The sequence below is a fragment of the Pavona decussata genome, unplaced genomic scaffold (assembly GCF_977016875.1).
Source record: "Pavona decussata unplaced genomic scaffold, jaPavDecu1.1 SCAFFOLD_217, whole genome shotgun sequence".
NCBI classification, from domain to species: Eukaryota; Metazoa; Cnidaria; class Anthozoa; order Scleractinia; family Agariciidae; genus Pavona; species Pavona decussata.
The window spans coordinates 2,044,491-2,062,854 of NW_028145622.1; the positions used below are offsets into that span (position 1 = coordinate 2,044,491).

The 18,364-nt window shown below is 36.8% G+C and overlaps 1 protein-coding gene across 7 annotated transcripts in view; it reads right to left on the reverse strand.

Annotated features, from left to right (window-relative positions):
- Positions 1–18,364, reverse strand: part of LOC146459763 (oxidation resistance protein 1-like) — a 354,795-nt gene that overhangs the window by 312,936 nt on the left and 23,495 nt on the right. For 4 of the 7 annotated variants that reach the window (XM_085089007.1, XM_085089006.1, XM_085089001.1 and 1 more), the window contains exons 10-17: positions 18,181–18,301; positions 17,302–17,361; positions 14,851–14,948; positions 13,063–13,150; positions 10,821–10,973; positions 9,696–9,794; positions 8,592–8,665; positions 5,985–7,734 (exon numbers count right to left, since the gene is read on the reverse strand). In XM_085089007.1, the coding sequence (XP_084945133.1) occupies positions 7,599–7,734; positions 8,592–8,665; positions 9,696–9,794; positions 10,821–10,973; positions 13,063–13,150; positions 14,851–14,948; positions 17,302–17,361; positions 18,181–18,301 (829 nt within the window). In that variant the 3' untranslated portion in view covers positions 5,985–7,598. Of the gene's footprint in view, positions 1–5,984; positions 7,735–8,591; positions 8,666–9,695; positions 9,795–10,820; positions 10,974–13,062; positions 13,151–14,850; positions 14,949–17,301; positions 17,362–18,180; positions 18,302–18,364 lie in introns of those variants that run through there. The other 3 variants (XM_085089004.1, XM_085089003.1, XM_085089002.1) reach the window with 2 other exon arrangements.

The following is an 18,364-nucleotide window of genomic DNA, read 5'->3' on the forward strand; positions in this document are numbered from 1 at the left end:
CGTGCAACAAAGGGGTGATTAGTTTTGGTTTTGTTTCTCATTGGTTGAGAACTTGAGTGGCGCCAGTCTTGTTAACCAATCACAGAGCGTCGAAAAGTAAAACCAAAGTAGACACGCAGTCACAGTCGACACAACTGAAAATTGCTCTATAATGACGGTATTAATGCTTGTGACCATTTTCTATGTACTTTCTCTCACAGTGCCATTCCCACTGGCACACGTTGTGACCTCTAATTCGCATGATTCTCACCATGCCGATAATGTTTCTTGATGATAACTACTACATTTAAATCTGTTCGCATTGCGCTCGATCGGGGCAGTGCGAAAACAAGTTTGGTAAAAAGTGCTCTACTCAGTCACGGGACTGGCCTTAAAAGGTGTCGTAATCAGGGTTTCTTTTGCGCATAGAAGGCTGGTGCAGTCAGCTTTCCCATCGGTAAACTGAGCCTCGATTTCCGCGATCTGAGAGAGAGACTGGGACGTAGCGAAGATGGCGGACGTGTATTTTTGCGCTCCGACCATGCCTGCCTAAAATCGTTCTTGGCGTTGACAAACTATCCGTAACCATGAGTTCTGAGGCGACTGTTGAAGAGCTAAATACGCCCACTACAAAAGATAACCCAAAGAAAAGAAATAGGCAACAAAGAAGTCCGCAAAATGACGACGAAGAACAACAAGATGGCGCTACCACATGCACCGAAAGACTCAAACATATCGAAGAAAAATTGGACAAAGTACTCCTTATGCTACCCGAGTTTGAACACCTTAAAGCGAGTATTAAGAAACTGGAGGAAGAAAAACAGAGTATGACAGACAGCCTTGAATTTACGCAGAACGAAGTGAAAGAGTTAAAAGTTCAGCTTGAGTCGACTACCGCTAGCTTGCGGGACGCAAACAAAGAACTTGCTCATTCTCGTCCCCAGAGCCGCCTGGTCCTCTTAGCCGCTGGAGGCTGGGCACAAGGACCAAGTGGCTCTGGGGACACAGGATTACGGAAGTCCTAGATTCTAGGACTTCCGGTATTCATGTATGAAGGCTTGAAATGTTATTATATTTAGTGAGAATAACATGGCGGCTGCCAAAAGGAAGTTTAGAGATACTGGCGAATGTTCTGCGTCTTCTTATCTTGGAATCGATTTCCCTTCGTTAGCAGCTTGAGAACGCTTAGAAGATTAGAATTATTGTCGAAAAAAGGAGGGATGTGTAAGGTGCTTTTGCCTCGGCAAATCCTTGATATTCCAGCTTTGCCCTTTGTTTTGACTCATGGGTGGAGGTCAGTGACTCCATCATTTTGGTCGCATCGCCGTTGAATGCACTGATGCGGGATCAGATTTCAAACTTGACAGCATGAAACTACCATCTGCAATGATTCTTTGAGGCGAATCGTGATACTTCTCTGTATCCCAAATGGAAGGAATATTTAAGGTGTATTTAACCTAATTTTAATTTATTGAAAAAAAATTAGGAAGGTTTTGGGATTAGGGAAAAGATCAAAGCAGCTGTAGTTGATGAGGCACATCTCATTGCAGAATGGTAACAAGTTTTGTTCTACTTCCTTTCACAATTGAAAACATATAGATACTCTAGAACTATATACTTTGTGTTCAACATAAATCATACTATACAAACCTGTGAGGGTAATGTCATTATATTAAAGTTGTACAATGTTATGCAAATCATTAACGGGAAAATGACTACAATACGTTCGCATTTTTAGGATGAAACTGGTGTTTTGAGGGCTCAATTTGTAATACAGATGGACCATCCGATGGATCATTCAATAATTTGTTACGTTTATTACACCTACTTTAAAATCACTGATGATCCTTGAAATCTGATTGGCTCTCAACAGTACGATCTATTCATGAATCACACTATTTTTTGTCTCCAAATCGCATCCCTTTAGCCCATGAAAATAAAAAATGGGTTTCTTGAAGCAGATCAATAAATATTAACATTGAGAAAAAGAAATGTGATTTCAATATGGGTGTAATAATAAATATTGAACTTTGCACTCCACTCAGTTCTATTAAACAATTATTCCACAAGCGCGCGTTGGATATGAGATGATAGATAGCCAACGAGGCGCGTAGCGCCGAGTTGGTTATAATCATGTCATATCCAACAAGCGCGAGTGGAATAATTGTTTTATTAAAAGCAATCAAGAAATATTGCTAGATCTTACTGATTTCGCTGTGCAAGAATAACCAGCAGACAATTTAATGGTCGCCATTTCTCGGCCATGGTATAATGGCTCATATACCATGGCCGCTAAGCCAATCAAATCCCTCGAATTGCATTATACAATGATTCAGTTTTTAATAACAATTATGCTTTTAATAATCTTAAGATAAGAATGCCATAAGAAGGATAATCTGTGCCCATACTGTTATACACAGATGACTGATTATCAGACAAACTAGAAACACATGTCAGTTCAAGTTCAATGTTCCTCCTAGACAAGAAGTCCATTGCATTTATACCTGCAAATTAACTACCATACAGATTTATTGAGCTGGATTGTGCATCTCTTCTATAAATTCATGTTACGGCATTGACATTTGTGTTTCTAATCATGTTATGTGTCTGTAGCCTTCAAGAGCCTGACTTTTGAGTTCATTGGGTTCAATGAGTGTTCCAAATATTAAGTAAATTAAAAGGTTGTTCTAAAAAAGACCAAATGTTGAATGCAATTTCTATTATAACATACCATACAATTTTAAGGAATTTTCAGTGACACTCTTTTTATGTCTAAAAGATAATTTTAGCAGGTATTAGATTTGAAGGAATGACAGTGTACATGTAAATTATTTGTGTTGTTCTCTTCCACTTTCAAGTAGGTAATTTCCCAAATTCTGCCACGCCACCCCCCCACCATTAAAAAAAAAACCAATCAGAAAATGGATTTTGCAAAACAACTGCATATTAAACATTAATTGTTAACAATTAATAATATTCATGGAGAAATAATTATTTTTAGACCTGTTCCTCGGTATGCTAAGTGCCATGTTTCCAAATGTACCTACAGTTGCACTGACAGTAACAGCAACAGAGAAAACAAGGGACATAATTTCAAATTCCTTAGGGATGGTGGATCCTGTCATCACATCATTGCGGTGAACTCAAAAAGAAAGAACATATTTTACACTGCTGCTAGATACCAACATACATGAAATAGAGGCCCTCTTGTCCCCTTACATCGCAAAGCTAAAGGAGCTGAGACAGAAAAGATGTCCCTCACTGTACTTTATTCCAAGTTAGAAATTTGTGGGGAATGCTTCAGCCATTTGTGATCGTCACTTGGGCGAGAAGCAGTTTGCACCGATAGTATCGGGAAATTTTAATAGCTATTCAATGGCGTAGAACTGCGAGCTCCTCACTTTTGTCTCAGCCAACGAAAGCTCCTGCGAAGAAAGCTGTTTTTCGTTCAAGACTGCGATTCGTAAATGTTTTTTTTTCTTGTGAAAACAAGGTTGATCGACAGAGTTTTTTTAGGGACATTTTATCATCGAGCGAAACTTCCCTTCCCGATAAAAACTCTCAAGATTTTGTCAACTCCACACCGTGTTTCCTTCACAAAATTATTGACAGAGTGGTTTCTAATGAAAACCGTTTGATTACAACACCCTGACAGATGTTTTCGGAGAATCTTTTGCGCCTTTTTAGCGTCCGCCATCGTGCTGCATTTCTTTTATTTTTCGCGCCACTCTTCCCACTCTCTGCCGCTAACATTTTCACTTCCGTTTTAGATTTCTTTTGTTAAGAGACTAGCCAATCAAATCCTGTGTCCCCAGAGCCTCCTTTCCCTCGTGCGAAGGCCCCGCCGGCTCAGAGGGACAGGAGGCTCTGGGGACGAGAATGAGAACTTGCTAAGCTTAATGAGCTTGAGCGACGCCAAATAAAACAAGAATGCTACAATCGCCGAAACAATATCGATATCAATATAGAGAGCACTCAGACTTTTTTTAAACAAAGAAATGAAGATTCGTCAAGAAGATGTGAGCGAAATCTAGTTTGAACGAGTGCACAGGATACCAACAAGGCCGCTCGCTGACAAAAAACCTTACCCAAGACCTATCATAGCGAAAGTGTCATTCTATCAAGATAAATAATTTACCAAGTCCCAAATCAAGAATCTACGAAAAGGCGCAAAGTTCGGAGTAGCTGACGACTTTCCTCCGGAGGTTGATGAAATCAGGAAAGACCTTCAACCAGTTCTAAAAAAAGCCAGGAGTGAGCAGAAGACTGCTTTCTTCAATGTGGAGAAACTTATAATTGATGGCGTTGTTTATCGAGGCCCTGAAACAAAGCGTTTTACGATCTACGGTCGCCTTATGGAACGTGGTAACTCTACAATTTAATTGAACTAGTAAGTCATGGTCAAGTCCTTTCAGGTACTTTTGCCCCCGTCCTAGCCAGGAAAGTGTGCCGATAGATAAGTTTAGGTCTAGCAGCTACTGTATGTATTTATGTGGAGATTTCAAGATTCATCAATGTCTAACCGTTTTCTTATACGTCCTCTTCGCGACATTATATTCCACTACCATGTTTGCTTTGTTCATGTCTCACCTACCAAATCGTCCAGAAATATTTAATTTTTCGTTTGTTCTTTATTCATTTCTGCCAAGGTTTTCAAGTCCACGGTTTGAATAAAATTATCAAATGTTGCTTGAAAACCTAAATATAGATGGATCTCAAAGTTAGCACTCTGAATGTCAGAGGTTTAAACAAATCGCGCGAACGAAGACAGTTATTTAGATGGCTGCACCAACAAAACGCTGATGTACAAATGTGCAATTAATGAAGCTAGACTTCATTTCGTGGACTTCAGAGACTTGGTGCAGGAAAAAATTGACCTGGAGAGATATATAGCAGTACAAACAAAGAAAACTAGTGAGTTCTTTAAAAAATGGCAATTTTTCCTTTAATGCTACATAGCCACGTTTAAGTATCATGTCGCGTTTTCTTCTATCTACGGTTAGCCTTATATTGCTGAATATCTTGTTTCTATAAGCAGTATCATTAACTTTGTTCTTTATGCTCGTTATTTCTCTCGTTCACCAAAGATAAGCAGAATTAAATTATATGAAATTAGACAAAAAAAAAAGGTTAAAATAAATCTTAGAAGTAAAAATGTATATTAAGACTCATTTGGAATTATCTATTCTAGTATACTATAATGTATAATAATTCTTTGGATATGTCAGATTATACTTTCTTTATTTATCATAATTTATATATATATTAAGAATTCTTTGGATATGTCAGATTATACTTTGTTCATTTATTATAAAGTACAGAAGTAATGAACATGTTAAAAGTTTATATGTATTTTGTAGTAAATTGTGCTTAATGCGCCGTAATGTAACCGTAAGTAGTCCAGGTGTAGAGTTGTGAACTGTTGTAATTGTAACAGTAATGTCATTAGTGTAAGTACTTGTAACATTGTAACATAATGCATAATAAAAATTTATTAAAAAAAAAAAAAAAAAAAAAAAAAAAAAAAAGATTTCCGCGATCTCTCCGGACTGGTAATCGAGCTTAAGGTCTTATGGTTTAAGCCCCTTTCCAGTATGGTGATAAGTATCCTTAAGGTCACTTGACTTTGTATAAGTGTCGAAGTATTTAGCACTATAGCGCTAATTGGGGACACTATAACTTCTTAGATGGTTAAATAAATACACAAATTGAACAAAACATTTGTCAAGAATCCCAACTGGAAGGAGGCAAGTCAGTTGGCTATTTACAAAGCTTGGTCTTGGATTTGAAAACGGGGCTACCGTAAAACAAATTCAAGTGGTCAGAGAAGGACTTGAAACCGGGGCCTCCAAATTACCAAGTTCGGCGCCCTAACCGCTAGGCCACCCCTCTTTCCTCTGGGAAAAAAGTCTGGCACTTGAGTGCAGGCGAACTGAAAGTGGTTGCACATACGCGCTTGTGCTGTAGTTAAAGACACCAGTCAACGAAACAATTTGGCAACTAGACCTTGTTCAATTCTTTTATTCTAAAATTATTTCCTTTTCTTTCCTCTTATCAACTTCCTCTTTAAATAATTATTTAATAAGTGACAGTAATTTAACTTGAAATATTAACATATCCACCACTAAACGTATATTCTTTGTTTACCTTATTTCATACCTGTTTACAGACTGCTGTTTATCTGTAAATTTCCAGCTACGAATACGATTACTCTGATTTTTTTCCCTTTGCATTTATTTTTGTTTTTCTGTTAATGGAGCGACTGTCGTTTGACCTTCAACTCATCATACTTTGTTTGTTGTTTAATTGTTTAGCGAAGAATTGAAAAAAAAAAAAAAAAGAAAAGAAAAGAAAAAAGGAAAGAAAGAAAGAAAGAAAAATATAAAATGAAAGAAAGATAAACCGTGCACAACATTCATACGGTTTTCGTCTGGTGCTTAATAACTTTCTAGAAATCGAACGGTATTTCTCTTTTACGTGAATGCGTTGTTGCTTCAGCAATTTGATTGATCAAAACAACGATGTGTGGTCCATTGGCGAGAAAACAAACGTGGCGTGAATAGTAACAGATGAAAGAAACAACGAAGGTCAAACGAAGATCACTCTGTGATTTGCTGAACATTAAGTTTCTAAATGACATACCAACAAGCCGTTCTCCCTCCCAAAACCTCGGTATACTAAGATTACAAAAAAGTGTATTTACAAGCCAACCTTAGAGTGATCAAGAGGTATGTTTTCCTTACAATAACAATATGCTATCAAACTGATAAGAAATGAAAAAAATTGACAACGGGGAAAAATGTTAAAAGAATCTGAGAAAATTTAAATGCATTGTTGGTAGCAAGTGAAATCAATTCTTGCAATGAAGAAGACACCCCGCCAAGGTTGAAAATTGAAATTTAAAGGCGAATGCAAAAAAAAAATTTTTGAAACAGGTGCAACAAAACAACCTTTAGCAAGAAAAGATTTCATCAAGAAAACGTTACCTAGATCAAAATACAGTCAACCCCCTTTATTGCGGACACCCTCGAGACCGCGAGTTAGTGTCCTTAATAGAGAGAGTCCGTATCAGCGGGAATTTATTTCAGTTAAACGTCTGTACTCTATTTTTGCCGCGGATTTAGCTGCTGCACGTATTATCGAGGTGTCCGCAAGGCGAGAGTTGACTGTAGTAAGGATGAGGGGGGGGGGGGTGGGGTGGGGGTATTCGAAGGGGATTACTCTAAGAAATAAGTAATGCCATGAATTGGCACTTTCATTTTTTAACCACCTTTCCTGGTGTGTGATTCATCCACTTTGGTTTTTTCACGAAATTTCCATCAGTCTATACGAGCCGTACAATCAGTATTAATGCCAATTTAAGGCCTCCCCGAACTAACATCGTGTTTCACAATGGCTTATTTAGCGTATTTTAAAACTGCTTCAGTCTCACTGTCTTATTTCACTTGATTAAAGTGTATTTTAGTCACCGTGGAAGTGATATCACATAATGAGCACAGTCAGCCCACGCTGAACCACATTACTACTCATGACTTCACACCCATCCAATAGCACTGTCTGTAAGACAAAAGCGCACCATATGGGAGGGGTGGGGGTAATGAGGGGGTAGAGGTGGGGAGTCAGATGAACGTCCATGCCTCCAGTCCACTGCACAGGAAGTCCTCTTGTGCGGACAGCTGTTCATTGCTGTAGGTTGAACAGGGATGACTGCTGCCGTGGTACAGATCTTCATCTAACCAAAGACCGAAGTTTCCTCTGGAAATGCAGGAAAAGAATCAAAACAAGTCAGACGCCTTCTAAGTTGAGATATATCGCAAGTATTGTCTGTAACAATAGCCTCTCGTTGTGCCAACAAAAGACTCCTTTACAGAAATATTTCGGGGTACACATGTATAGAAACGTAAGAGGGCCTAGGTTTCGTCAATCTGGCCCCTGAATATCAAACATGCACTACGCTATAAATCCAGGATTCGTGCATGGAGGATATTTCACGGCTGATTTATGTTGGTGCTGACAAGATTTAACAAATTATGTCTCCAGCAAGCGCCAAAAAAATTACTTCCCTGGAAATAGAATCATTTTAGTGTACAATAATCAATAACTGCTCACAAGAAAGGCCAGTAGCTGCTGCCCAGTGGCTGCGCGTTGATTGGTTGGTCGCATAGTTTGAGAAAACAGGCAAATTTTGAAGGAAACTTCACATGCTCTTTTCCTCTGCTTTTCTACAGGTTTCCTCACCCACCGGATATCAAGCTATAAACATCCCTGGAAAATGCAACTATTCTCAAACAAAAAAACTCACTGAACTCACAAAAAAAATAATTGTCAATAATTATCGATTTCTTCTCAGTAATCAGCCTGCATGACAAGCCCTAGAAAGAGGAAGATAAGGGGGAGGGCCAGGGGACCGTGCGCAAATACAAAGCAATATGGGAGAGCGAGAGGTGTGAAAGGGGGGGAGATGGAGTGGCAACCCTTTTCCTTTTCCTCTCCTCTGCACTCCCCTCACTTTGCGTAAGTGTCTGATTCCCCTACCCCCCCCCCCCCCCCTTCAGCCCTCCTCTGTCATCTAGCACCTGCAATTCAGACTGTTCAGTAATCTGCCTCCTCACCCTCCACTCCCAATGGCTAAGCTGTCCGTGGATCCTTTGATGAAAAAGTTGTTATCTCCAGTCCAGGTGTAGGTCTACAATAACACACAACAGTTGTGCATTAACAATGGTAATAGGACTGAGTAGAGTCCAGTTCGGTCTGTAATCCCATACGAGAGGTTAAAAAAATTGGACGATCGCGTAGCAGGAATACGATTTGTTTCATCACGATTAAGAACTCTAATAGGACTGAGTGGAGTCCAGTTCAGTCTGTAATCATACGAGTGATTAACAAAATCGATGATCGCGCAGCAGGAGTCCGATTTTGTTAATCACTAGTATGATTACAGACAGAATTGGACTCTACTTAGTCCTGTTACCAGTTAATCATAACTCTAACAAAATTTGAGAGCAAAAAAGCCAACAGTTTAATTTTGTGGTGAATAAACAGAGGACAACAGTTGAGTTAAGTTTCCAGAATGATTTAATTACTGTACACGCAAATGACGCGTACTGTCCAATTACACCAGGCATGACGCGTACACTCTCCTATTAATGTTGACAGCCAATCAGATTAACCCTTTCACTCCCATGGGAAATGTCGTATTTTTGTAAAACGGCAACTGTGAACCCCTAAACCAACTATAATACACCAATTAAAAGGTTTTATCTGAGGCATTGTATAAATCATTCCAGCTAAGACAAAGGAAGTAACAGAAGAGAATGAAAAGTGTTTAAAACGAGAAAATATAAACCTTAAAATACATCTCACTTCTCATATATACTGGTATACCCCTAAACTATAGTTTAATTTGCAGATCTCAGCACATAGTTTCTTGTCAAATGGTGACTTGGTCTTAAAAGTGTAAGAGGAAAAAGTTACAAAAAATGGAGGGGTGGTTAATCATGTCTTATGTAGGAGGGGGTAAGATTTTATGCTTCCATTGTGCAGATCTCTCCAAGATCTGTTTGGTGTCCAAATTTGATACAAATTGACCCAATATTGGGGACGTAATGACTTTTTGTGCCATATGGCACTCTTGAGAGTGAGAGGGTTAAAGAATTTTGTTATCGTTAAGATTAAGATTAAACAAAGGAACTAGAGCTGTTAATGCAGTAAAATACCTCGACGTCATTGTTGTCAAATTTGTATAGGAATGACTCCCCTGTGCCATAAAATCCCTCACTAATTTTTAGTGGGCAGGAGCAGAGTGCACCAAAAATCTGAAAACGAAACAAAACACTTTATTTATCAACTGAGCCTAATGTGTACACCTTTATCACGGAAATTTAAGATTTTTATGAAGGCCAAGTAACAAAAATCACTGACACTACGGAGTTAAAGAAGCTGCTACAGCAACGAGAATGCCACAAAACAATAGGATTTAAGGAGAAAATTTCACTTTTGATTGGGCACAATATATACCGTGCAAGACAGGAGACTGAGAATAGTAGGGCTGTCACGTCATACAGGAATGCTTAGTCTCATGGTTTCTCCATTCCTCAGTTGTTTCATTCTGAGCATTCAACAATCCCATTCATAATTTTGTCCACAGTTTTCTACCTCTGCACCCAAAAAACAATTAAAGAATAGAGAAAACGCGCGACTAGCGTTCCTGCATTAACATCACACCCCTGCTATCCTCACTCTCCCATCTTTCAAGGTACCGTACCCAACAGGAAGTGAAATTTGATGCTTTTTACACGCCTCCGAAGAGGAAAAGAAAAATGATAAGGAATTTTTTGGTTTCGAGCGTCATAAGGGAACAACATTAACATTGATCAAGCAAATAAAAGAATTTTGTCATTTTCACTTAAAAGGCTTCGTAAGATTCTTTTAGGGTGGTGCCTCCTAATACGGAAGTATTTTCGCACAGCTTTTGACTACATGTATGCGGGAAAAATAGATCTTAGTATGGGGTATTGGAATCCTAAAAGAAAACAGGCGTTAAACCACGCATTTTTTTAGAGATAATTAAGACACAATTATTCTAAAAAGCGCTAAAATATTAAACAATGTACGGCATTTTTTCCTAAATTGAAGATTGATTATTTCTTAAAAATGCATGGTTACCCCAAATCTTGTTTTTTATTATTAAAAAGTTCTGCTTTCTATGCATAGTTTTAAACAGTGCAAAAATATCCCAATATTAGTAGGCACCACCCATAAGAAACCCAAGTATCTCGAGTTGCGCACGGAGCGTATGCGCAGTAACAAAAGTAGGCACCACCCTAAATAGCAGCACTCACCTGGTGTGTATCATCTGTGACCACCAAGAGAACAGGAGTATCATAATACTCCATTTTCCTGTAAAGTGTCTTGAGTGAGAAGCCATGTTGAAATGTGCTGTAAACCAACACCCAGCAGTGACCAATTGTCCTTGGGGGAAGGCTGTTATTCAACTGAACAACAAAACACAAGTCAGTGGTAAACAATAGAGAATCGTGTTTAAGGCAAACGTCAAATGTGAGTGACATTTGCATTTATGTTGTCTTGAAAAAAAATATATGAGTATACAGAGGCCGATCGTGCAAAATAATTCTGACCTTCCATGCTAACGCATGAAACTACTCGATTTTACTAAGAAGCTGAAAATGACTGACACATTTATAAAGTTATTATTATTATTATTATTATTATTATTATTATTATTATTATTATGTGCAGTTAATAAACGTATGGATGCTAAAATAGAACCACATAGGGCGCGCAGCGTAACCTATGCGATCTTAAGGAACTATAAAAAGAAAATTGCTGAGTTAAAAAAATAAAATTAATGATAAAATGTAAAAATCTCATAACCTCATATTATTATTATTATTATTATTATTATTATTATTATTATTATTATTATTATTATTATCATTATTATTATGTGCAGTTAATAAACGTATGGATGCTAAAATAGAACCACATATGGTGCCCAGCGTAACCTATGCGATCTTAAGGAACTATAAAAAGAAAACTGCTGAGTTAAAAAAATAAAATTAGCGATAAAATATAAAAATCTCACAAAATATAAAAGTTATCTAATACCAAAACTATATCGAGCTTCTATGCTATTCCCTAAAGGAAAGTCAATTGACAGTAGCTTTGAAAGTTCTCACTATGTTGAGAGAACTAGAGATGGTAGCCTTCTGCATCCTTCTCAATACGTCATAACCCCTGCTGCCAAAGAGCTTTCTCATTGTCAGGTCTACATCCCTTGACCATCCCCCAAGCACGTCACGTTATTACTATTATTATTATTATTATTATTATTATTATTATTATTATTATTATTTTTATTATCATCATCATCATCATCATCATCATCATCATCACCATCATCATCATCATCATCATCATCATTATCATTATCATTATTATTATTATTATTATTATTTTTATTATTATCATTATTATTATCATCATCATCATCATCATCATCATCATTATTATTATTATTATTATTATTATTATTATTATTATTTTTATTATTATTATTATCATCATCATCATCATCATCATCATCATCATCATCATTATCATTATCATTATCATCATTATTATTATTATTATTATTATTATTATTATTATTATTATTATTAAGATACCAAGTGGCAAGTGAAGGATAGACTTGGTTATGTGGTCATTTCTGTAGTTTCACAAACATGTTGCGGAACACAAAACCTATCCCTCCTCAATTAGCAAGCCTTTTTTAATTAAGACGAATATAGTTTTGCAGCAAAAGATCTCAAGAAGCAGTCTATTCACAATAAGAAGTCTGTAATAGGAAGTGCTGTTCATTACAGAATAAAGGCCCAGTCTCAATGTTCAATCAGTCTCTAGTGAATCCTTGCAAAGCTTTTTATCTAATTATTACATGCTGAGTTATCTTAATTTGTTATTGCTTTCATCTTTTGTCATGTACTTTCTCTTACACCTCTTTTCACACATTTTAGCACATTTTCTATCGTTTGCAGTTTTTTTGATTCAAGCCTTGAACTTGACAATGACCGAAGAACAGTCAAAATTTTGTTCTTGTCTACCTCTAATCTTTGCTTTTACTTGTTTTAGAAAACCCTTATTGTTAAGAAATATTACAAAATACCACAAAACACTTGTCTGATAATAATTTGGTTACGAAAATGATAATAAAAATTATTATAGTAATGATGAAGATGATGATATTCAAAGAATAGAAAATAAGAAGCAATATTTTTGTAAACTTTTAAGGCTTCGAACAACTTGCAAAACACAGATCTCTCAATTTTGCAAAAGTGAGGAATTTTTACAATGTTGGTCACAAAAAGAAATGCCTTGGCTAATGGGTTTCATTTTAATTGATACCACTTTTGAATGGGCTTCTGTTATGAATTTAATCTAGAGTTCAAAGATGGAGCTACTCTTTTCAACACCAAGCTGAGAGGTTTATTCGAAAAAGATCACTTGCTATGTTCAGTAAAACCTCATTAGTTTGACAGCCAAATATTATATCACTTCACTTACTGTTCTAAGACGTTCTTCACTGAGTATTTCCGACTTGGAATCCATGTCTGGGAAGCTGTCTTCAAAAAAGTCAGGGGAGGGCTTTGGACTATTAAGAAAGAAATAGTTGAAAAAGAACTTTACAATGGACAAGATTCACGCTCAAATTAAGTTCTCATAAGGTAAGGGGGCAAATAAATTTAGCTCTTGTACTTAAAAACAGTACAAGTTTATATCAGGATATATATTACAATTAGATATTATAATAAATATGCTAGTGTTACGGGCATGATTAAAGACTTGGGGTGGGCCACGCTGGAAACAAGGAGAAGGCAGTCTGCGTTAACACTTATGTATAAGCTAACTCATGGTCTTATTGATATAGATAGCCGAGAATATTTAATTCAACACTCCAAGAGTCGCACGAGGAGAAGCCATCAATTTAAATTTCGCGTGCCATATGCAAATAAGGACGTTTTTAAATTTTCGTTCTTCCCAAAAACTATAGCAGACTGGAACTGCCTCCCAGAGGCCATTGTTTCGTCAACCTCTTTGGAAATATTTAAACATAGGTTATTAGCTTCTCTTAAGAATTAGTATGTAGTTTACATATATAGTTTTCTTTATTTGACTTTTATATCATTATTTTATATATTGATATACATGTATCTGCATTTTATTCATTTGTTAATTTTATTTATTTTTACGGTTGGTGTGATATCTAATGATTTTACCGACCTAATAACATGTAAATGTAAATGTAAATGTAAATGACTGACATTTCATAATTATTAATATGGCTTATGAACCTGTCACTGAATCTGAGTAAATGTAATTTGGGGTAAATGTAAGTAACCTATCTTATAAAGGATCATTTACTCAACCTTCAGTACAGAGGATCATGCAAGCTTTAAAAATGTTCCTTATAAATCTTTCTGCACCAAACCTTCAAATGTCTAACAAATGAACGTGTATTATAATTGAAGGGAGTGATGCATAATCGACCTAAATTACATTTTACATTACTTTTTGTTTGGGAAGCTGAGAAGGAACAACCTAATCAACTCTCTAATGACATTGTGTGAGTCCCTGCAATATTTACATGGATGCCAGCAAACATATGTTCATTACATGTAGATCTAACTCGCTGCTTCAGTTTTATAATCACGCCGGTTAAAGGGGCAGTGTCACCTATTTTTAGTGTCCCTTTGAATAGCCAGGAAATATAATATTTGTATCAGTGGATCGTTCAAATATTTAAATTGTTCAGTTTTGTTAACAATAACCCTACTACTGCACAGAAACTAGTATAAATTATCTTTGGCTGTGGATGGTTAGGATAAACTTGAAAAAAAAATTGGCGAACTTTTTCAAGTTTTTGCTGTGTACTTTTGGAGAAATCACTAAAAAAAAAAAGAAATATTTTATGGTATTATTCTTCCACAATGAAATCACGTAATAGTTTTGTCCCGTGCTCTAAGGCCCCGTTTATATGGAGAAAAGTTGTCCGGTAAAGAGAGTCACCCTTCCAGCCAAGCCAACTTTTTGTTTCCCATGTAAATGGTTCGCCAAGTTTTGTAAGGAAATGTAGGAAAAGTTGGCTCACCCAGGGTAGCTCAGGTAGGCGAGTGACCCTTCTACCCGGGACAACTTTTCTCCATATAAACATGGCCTAAGAGCAATTTCGTGGTAGAGAAGAGGTTCTTAGTCAGATATTTCCACAGTTTGCGCCAAAGTACAGCCAAATCTCTGTGACAATGCCCCTTTAAGAGTGATCTTCTCTGAAATAATTTTCTAGCAACAACCAACCTTGACACCACTTTAGCAGCTTTTCCAGGTTTGGTTGTAAATCCATAAAAACCTTTCTTGCCTTTGGGAACATCACCTTCACTCCAAGCTTTTGTCAGCTGCAAGATGAGATAAAATAGGTTCACTAGGGTAGCTTGTGTAGCTTCATACCACTTGATATCTACAAAATTGAAATATTTTATACACGTCCCAAGAATCCAACAGTACAGTTCTACCATTCAACAAAATGGCTTTGGATTTTGGAAGTGAAAATAATTAGCAGTTTAATCTGAGATTGACTATATGAGAGTTCCCACTATTGCCCACAGCAAAATCCATCCACAACTGCACACAAAATAATTACCCTGTTAGGATGTCACATTTTAAACCAATAATTGGTATAAAATCGCAAAAATGCCCCCTCCATCCCACACACCCAAAGAAGAAAATAATAGACCTCACAACCTCCTCTGCCCCCCACCCCCACAAAAAAAAATAATAATAATAAAATAAGATAAGATAAGATAGCATACTTCAGATTTGCTACAACTGTGAAGTTTCCAAAGAGGTGACGCTATGACCCCATGAAAATTGATAGAAGACCTCCAAAATTAGTTTCTAAATTACGTGGTTGTACGCAAGTCTAAAAACAATGAACCCCAAGAAAAAATTGGACTCTCTGCTAGAGCTGGTGGGTAAAACTACATGTATGTTCGAATGCTGAAAAAAAATGTTTGGTAAAACAAAAAAGTTCACTTATTTAGAAGCCATGCAAATTATTGGCTAAAATGGTAATACATAAATGGCAAAAAAAAAAAAATGCTGGTCAACACTTTAAGAATTCCTTTAAAAGCAAACAATATATTTGTGAAGACTCAAAAGTAAACGCATTCAATAGAAATAAATTCCCCAGAAGCAGTTTTTTACCCTTTCAGCCCCGGTATCAACATCATATTCTCCTTACTGTCCTCCATATATTTCTTATGCTACTAGTTGGGAGATTTTGTCTAAAAATCAAGGCATTTCATCTTTGGTGATTCTGTTCTTTATTCTCCTGACTCAAATGTTTAATCAAGCAGTGACATTGTAGGGAGAAATTAGATCTTGGTCACCACTGGAGCTTAAAGGGTTAATTATTAAAACAAATGATTGGTTTTATCAACTGAATTAATATACTTAACCCTTTCCCGTCCGAGGGAAATGGCGAATTTTTCTAAATCGCTAACTATGAACTGGGAGACTACACGTGTAAAGGTATTTTCTGGAGTGTGCTATAAATCACACCAACAGAGATGGAGGAGGTCACATATTAGAGTGAGAAAAGTCCAAAACGAAAGAAGAAAAACTTTGAAAATTTTCTTATTCGTTGTACATACTGGGTATCCCCCTAAACTATAGCTTAATGTACAGTTCTCAGTGCATTGCTTGTTGTAAGATATCAACTGGACCCTTAACGTACAAAGGAAAAAAAAATCCAAAAGTTTGAGGGGTGGTAAATCAAGTCTCATATAGGAGGGGGGCATGATTTTATGCTTTCAATTTATAGATCTTTCAAAGATCTTTTCGTTGTGCAAATTTCACACAAATTGACCAAAATAATACTGAGCTCATAATTGCGTCTTGTGCCATATGGCACTCTTGGTCGGGAAAGGGTTAAGGCAACTTGACCATCAAGATTTGAGAGCTGACATTCTGACCATTCACTCTTCGTCAAAGTAAAACAAGGAATTGTGGGTTATGCTACTCGTCTGATAAGTGGAGCTACATTTGTACGCTATTCATTTGACTAATTTTATTCTTGCTTTCAACGTTACCATGCTCCCATTAATAGTGTGGTTGAGTCAATCCACTGCTCACTATACAAACCACAAACAACAAACAATTCCTTGATTCACTCTGGCAATTGAAGGACTACATTTTTGTAACTCTTGAAACATCAGCATTCAAATCTCTTTACAGTGGCCAAACTACCTTATATTATCAACTCTGTTGATTTTTAAACAAACATTATGTTTCCATGCACTCCCCAATGACACAGCACCACAGTTTCTAACGAAACTAACCCCCTAATCTATTAATAATTTTACAATAACTGTCCAAATTCCCGCGCGCTGATTGGCTCGTAGCTATTGTCTATAAGAGTACAGACAATAAAAATGACGTCAGATGTAACGCGTGCGCTTTCTCAACGGAAAAAATAGCCAATTCCGCTCGTACTTTTTCCATGTTATTGTAAAAAACAAATCGACAGCAGTTTTCTATGGTCTATACTCTTATAGACCATAAAATGACGCCATAAAATGTCCAAAACTTGGCAGTAAAACCACTCGCCTGCGGCTCCGTGGTTCCACTTGAGTTTTGAACATTTTCTGACGTCATTCTATGGTCTATAAGAGTATAGACCATAGAAAACTGCCGTCGATTTGTTAAGTAAACAACTGCTAATTATTTTCAGAACTTTGTAGCACATACCTTAGGATGTGAATGAACTGGAGGACTGTTGGAATAAAACGACTCCACAAGATTTAGACCCTGCAAATATAAAGAAGTTTTAGTACATTGTAAGAGCTCAAAGCGAGTCAAAAAATTATACAAAAACAATTTTATAAAGTTAGCTCTACAGTGTGACGCGCCTTACTGTGGCCACCAAACAAACTTTTTTTACAAGTTAGCCAATCAGGATAGGCGAATTTGATTAACGCCCAGGCCTCCTTGCAAGGTCCAACAGGCAAGTGACGCAACAACGAATTATTGACAAGATGTCGTTTTGTATTTTATGAACAAGGGGGTAGATATCCTGATTGGCTAACTTGTAAAAAAAGTTTGTTGGGTGGCCACGGTAAGGCGAGTCGCACTGTGAAAGGTTGTTGCATGTTGAAACACGTTGTTGGGGTAAAATTAGGGAGCTAAAGCATTGTTTGATCAATTATCTGGGGCTTACTAAGGTATTTTATTCAAGTCTTTTTTTATGAACTTTCGAAACAGCATACATTCATTATGGTGTCACTTGACTACCACTACTAGAATTCTTCAGTTTATTGTTTTCTCAGGTTAATTGCGGGAGCTATACCGTTATTTACATGTACATGTACTCTCCACTGGGATTCGAAAGGGCAAACCAAATGAATTCTGTTGAAAAGGGCCTATAAAATAACTATAACAATGTGTATCTGCGATGGGGGCAAGTGTTCCTCAATAATCAACATTTCCAAATTCCAATTCAATTTGGATTATTGTCAAGCATTTTATCATGAGCCTGTGCATGACTCTTTCAGGTGATTGCACAAGCACTCCCTGTGTAAAAGGCTTTAGTTTTACCCTACTTTCCAGCTACTCATAAGGAGATTTTACCTCTTCATCAGCCATGTGAGAACTGGGAGATGTCACATCATCATCTCCGCTCTCATCTTCATCCAAAGCATTGTGGATGTTGGGACACCACTGCTGAAAGAATCTATATACTTGTTCCGTTCTGTTATTGAAAAAATAGAATAAAAATGCATAGAAATTTTCAAGTGGCTATACAACATACTCT